Raw genomic sequence first — 4,171 nt, forward strand, 5'->3', positions numbered from 1 at the left:
CCGGTGTCCTGTGTTGCAGTGCCCGTGGTGAAGCCCGCCGTGCTACCTGGAACCAAAGCCCTCTCTGCCGTCTCGGCTCAGGCCGCCGCTGCGCAGAAGAACAAACTCAAGGAGCCCGGGGGAGGCTCGTTTCGGTACGGAGCGCGGTCCGGGCCCGGGGCAGCCTCGCCTGCGGGGCACCGGCCGCTGTATTTCTGGGACTACTTTCTTCCCGCGCTTTGGGCCTTCGTGTCCGTGTTTTCCGCAACGTTAGCGTGGAGGTTTGCTGCAGATGCGTGGCAGGAAGCAAACGAGCCACCGTTTTCGGCGTGGTCTGGTAGAAAAGTCATCGTTGTGACGCCAGCGCGTCGCCATGAGGCAGGACGCTTCACCCGTTCTCCTTCTCTCCATAAAATGTCTGGAAATGCTGTGCTTTGGGCTCTTGAGGCGCAGCCGGGCTAAAGGCTGCGTGTCCGGGATGCGCAGTAGAAAGGTCGTGGTGCTGACGTGGGTCACGGGGAAGTAGCGGGAGAGGGCACGTGTCCCAGGGGGTTCGTGGGGCCGCCCCCGCAGGACCCCATCCCTGACACCGTGTGCCGCTGGAGCGGGGCTGGCGTCGGCAGTGCCGAGCGGGGTCAGCGCCCAGGCAGGGTGAGGAGGGCGCGGTGCCTGGATGGTCCGGTGTGGGGGGATGGGAGGAGGACATCCCTAAGATGGGGGTCCACCTGCACGTCACAGACGCGCGTGAACGAGGGCCTCGCGGAACCTGGCTGTGTCCCAGGGAAGGGAATTTACGCAGGAAGGGGACAGGCTAGAAAGGCCCCGTGGTGCTGGCTTAGCTCGCAGCTGTGTCCGTGCACACGGCGGGGGCTCTTGCCGTGTGCACTGGAGGCCCCTGGGAGTGGTGGCAAGCACGCCCAGCACACGACCGCATCCCCCGAAAGCCCTCGAGCCCTGGGGCCCTGCAGGCGGAGCACGGGTGTGTGTCTGCAGCGACAGACTGTGCCCCCGGATGAGACAGGAGAGCATGGGCCCACGACAGTGAATAAACGGGGGCTTACGGGGAGGGGGGCCGACAGCAGGGACCCCGGAGGGTTGGAGCTCAGGGTGCATCAGGAAGGGACCAAGGAGACCCAGCCCTCTGCGGTGCTGTGTGACATTCTTGTCACAAGGAGAGGGGACATCAGACAGGGGACACACACATGCTGCAAGACGCCTGGCCTGTGGCCTCAAAGTGTCACTAACGTGAGAGCCAAGGAAAGGCTGAGGAGCGTCCCAGGCCAGGGACGCTGAAGAGCCACGCAGGGGGCTGTGCGGGGGCTGGTGGCCTGCTCGTGGGGGGCATGTGGGGTGTCCTGGGCCGTGGGGAGTCAAGCTGGCAGCTTCCCCGTAGGCGATTCAGGAAGGAAGGAGTCCTCCACCCCCTACTCTGGCTTTTCCATAACTGTGAGCATTTTGAGAATAAATTAATGCTGTTTGATTTGTTTTTATTTTTTTAATGCTTAGAAACTTATTTCTTAAATTTGAGGGACGGAGAGAGATAGCTCAAGCAAGGGAGGGTCAGAGAGAGAGGGAGACACAGAATCCGAAGCAGGCTCCAGGATCTGAGCTAGCTGTCAGCACAGAGCCCCAGGAGGGGCCCGAACCCACAAATCGTGAGGTCATGACCTGAGCTGAAGTCAGACGCTCAACCGACTGAGCCACCCAGGCGCCCCATAGTGCTGTTTGATTTTCTAAGCGAAGTTTCACTGGGAACAAACCCCATGGAGCCGTGGGCCCCCCGCGGCTGGGTTTTGCTCTCTGAACTTGGTCCTGACCGCGAGGGAGCCCTCTGCGCACGTCCTCGTGCTGTGATGCCCAAAGGTCTTCCTTTAAAAGAACAGACTCCCTGTCAGAGCACGCTGCTGGGCTTCCTCGACCGGGTGACGGCGCAGGGCAGGAGGGCGCCTGGAGGGGCATCTGTGCGCTTTCTGCACGGGTTCCCCTGCCCCCCTTACGGACCGCTGGGCCAGGGCCCCTGAGCGCCTCCTCACGCGCTCCACGCTCAGTCAGCTTGTCTTCTCTGAAGGGATGACGATGACATCAACGATGTGGCCTCGATGGCGGGAGTCAACCTGTCGGAAGAAAGCGCACGAATATTAGCCACGAACTCTGAGTTAGTGGGCACCCTGACGCGGTCCTGTAAGGACGAAACCTTCCTCCTACCAGCGCCTTTGCAGAGAAGAATCTTAGAGATCGGTACGTGGGCGCCGCCGTGACCGGGCCCCCGGGGCGTGTGCGACTCTACACTCCGCGTAGAGCGGTCCCGCCCGGCACCTGCATGTGGGGCAGCTGCAGCGGGGGTAGGCGCTGCCCCGCCGCCCGCAGGCCGCCCCGAGCAGTGAGGGGGGGGAGAGGAGGGGCCCCGGGCGCTGAGGCGCTGTCTGCCCCCAGGTAAGAGACACGGCATCACGGAGCTGCACCCCGACGTCGTGAGTTACGTGTCGCACGCCACGCAGCAGAGGCTCCAGAGTCTCGTAGAGAAAATCTCAGAGACGGCCCAGCAGAAGAACTTCTCGTACAAGGTAACACGCTGCTGTCCCGAAGAGGCCGAGCTTGCCGGGGGCTCGGTCGGTGCCGCCGGAGGCTTCTTCCTGGACTGGGCGCACGGGCTGCTCGGACGTCATGCAGGCTCCAAGTTTTTCATGGAGCTACATTTGGGGGGAGGGTCAGCGCTGGGCGCCCAGCCAGAGGAGGAGGGCAGGCCGGGCCCCTGCTACGGCCACCGCGGCACCCCCGGCCCTGAACCCCCCCTGCTTCTGTGACTCGGACCACTGCCCCATTTTGTGCCGTGGGGGGTGACCTGTGCCGGGGCCTTGCCTCCAGGGGCAGGTTGCAGGGCGGATCTGCCTCCTCCTCCCTCAGCCGAGTGCCGTGCGGAGGGGCCCGGCCGTGTGAGGCCCCTGCCTTTGGAGCTACAGTTAAAATCAGACGACACCCAGGTGTTTGGGTGGAGACCCCTCCTGAGCCCCAGCGCGGCTCACGGGACTGTCTGCATCCCGACCTGCAGACCTCGGCCCACGCAGCCGGTCCGGGCGGAGGACCGGGGCCGAGGGGTGCGTGCGGCGTGGCCAGCCCAGTCCCCAGGTTTCTGACCACGTTTGTGCCTCTTTTTGCAGGACGACGACAGGTACGAGCAGGCGAGTGACGTCCGGGCTCAGCTCAAGTTTTTCGAGCAGCTCGATCAGATCGAAAAGCAGAGGAAAGACGAGCAGGAGCGAGAGATCCTCATGCGAGCGGCCAAGGCAGGTGTCGGCCCTCCCCGAGCTCGGGGCCCCCGGTCTGGGAGGGGCCGCGGGCGGGCCGCGGGGAGCCTGGCCTCGCCGGCGCCTCTGTCCCCGGGACCCACAGCCTACGTCATCGTCTCTGGGCTTTAAGAGGCGCTTAGAGACGTGGCGGGTGTTCTGTCGTGCGGCTCGGGTGTTGTTGAATCGTGACTGAGCTAGCTCGTTTGTTAGGCCGTAAGCACTGAGGCCGGAACTTACTTTTCTTCTTATCTCTTAAAAAACTAGTCTCGATCCAGACAAGAAGATCCAGAACAACTAAGGTTGAAACAGAAGGCGAAAGAGGTGAGCGGTTTTAGTCAGAAGATCTTCTTTACGCTTGAAAGTCGATTCTTCCGTAACCTGCTTGTGCAGCCTGAGGACGGGCGGGCTGGGGCCGTGTTTCTGCAGGACGGGCACCGAGGTGGCCGCTCCTGACGTGGCGGGGCTGTCCCCCCCGGGTGCACGTGGTCCTTATGCTTTCCAGTTTGTTCTGTTTTCTGAGCTGTGAAAGATGCGCATCTGTTTTTGCTTTATTTTTCGGATTGTAGAGTAAGCTTACCGTTAAAGTCAAAACACAAAAGAGGTTTTAACTTAGACGGTTTCTGAAGACCCGCTGCCGCCCGTTACTTCCTAGTGAAGCAAGAGCCCCGCGCGTGACATGACGTGACAGGCCTTGTTTCCTTTTCCCACCAAAGATGCAGCAGCAGGAGCTGGCGCAGATGCGGCAGCGGGACGCCAACCTCACCGCGCTGGCCGCCATCGGGCCCCGGAAGAAGCGGAAGGTGGACTCTCCGGGACCGGGGTCGGGGACGGAGGTACGGGCGCGGGGGCGGCGGGGGCCTCGGGGGCGGCTCGGCTCCGCGTGCACGCCCGGACCCCCGGCCTCC

At 63.0% G+C, this 4,171-nt stretch overlaps 1 protein-coding gene across 1 annotated transcript in view; it reads left to right on the top strand.

Moving 5' to 3' along the window:
- Positions 1 to 4,171, top strand: part of LOC115274582 (transcription initiation factor TFIID subunit 4-like) — a 5,959-nt gene that overhangs the window by 1,564 nt on the left and 224 nt on the right. The window contains exons 2-7 of the mRNA XM_029917986.1: positions 20 to 134; positions 2,048 to 2,217; positions 2,413 to 2,543; positions 3,138 to 3,263; positions 3,531 to 3,587; positions 3,980 to 4,146. Of these exons, the coding sequence (XP_029773846.1) occupies positions 20 to 134; positions 2,048 to 2,217; positions 2,413 to 2,543; positions 3,138 to 3,263; positions 3,531 to 3,587; positions 3,980 to 4,146 (766 nt within the window). The remainder of the gene's footprint in view (positions 1 to 19; positions 135 to 2,047; positions 2,218 to 2,412; positions 2,544 to 3,137; positions 3,264 to 3,530; positions 3,588 to 3,979; positions 4,147 to 4,171) is intronic.

This window comes from Suricata suricatta, chromosome 12 (genome assembly GCF_006229205.1).
Source record: "Suricata suricatta isolate VVHF042 chromosome 12, meerkat_22Aug2017_6uvM2_HiC, whole genome shotgun sequence".
NCBI classification, from domain to species: Eukaryota; Metazoa; Chordata; class Mammalia; order Carnivora; family Herpestidae; genus Suricata; species Suricata suricatta.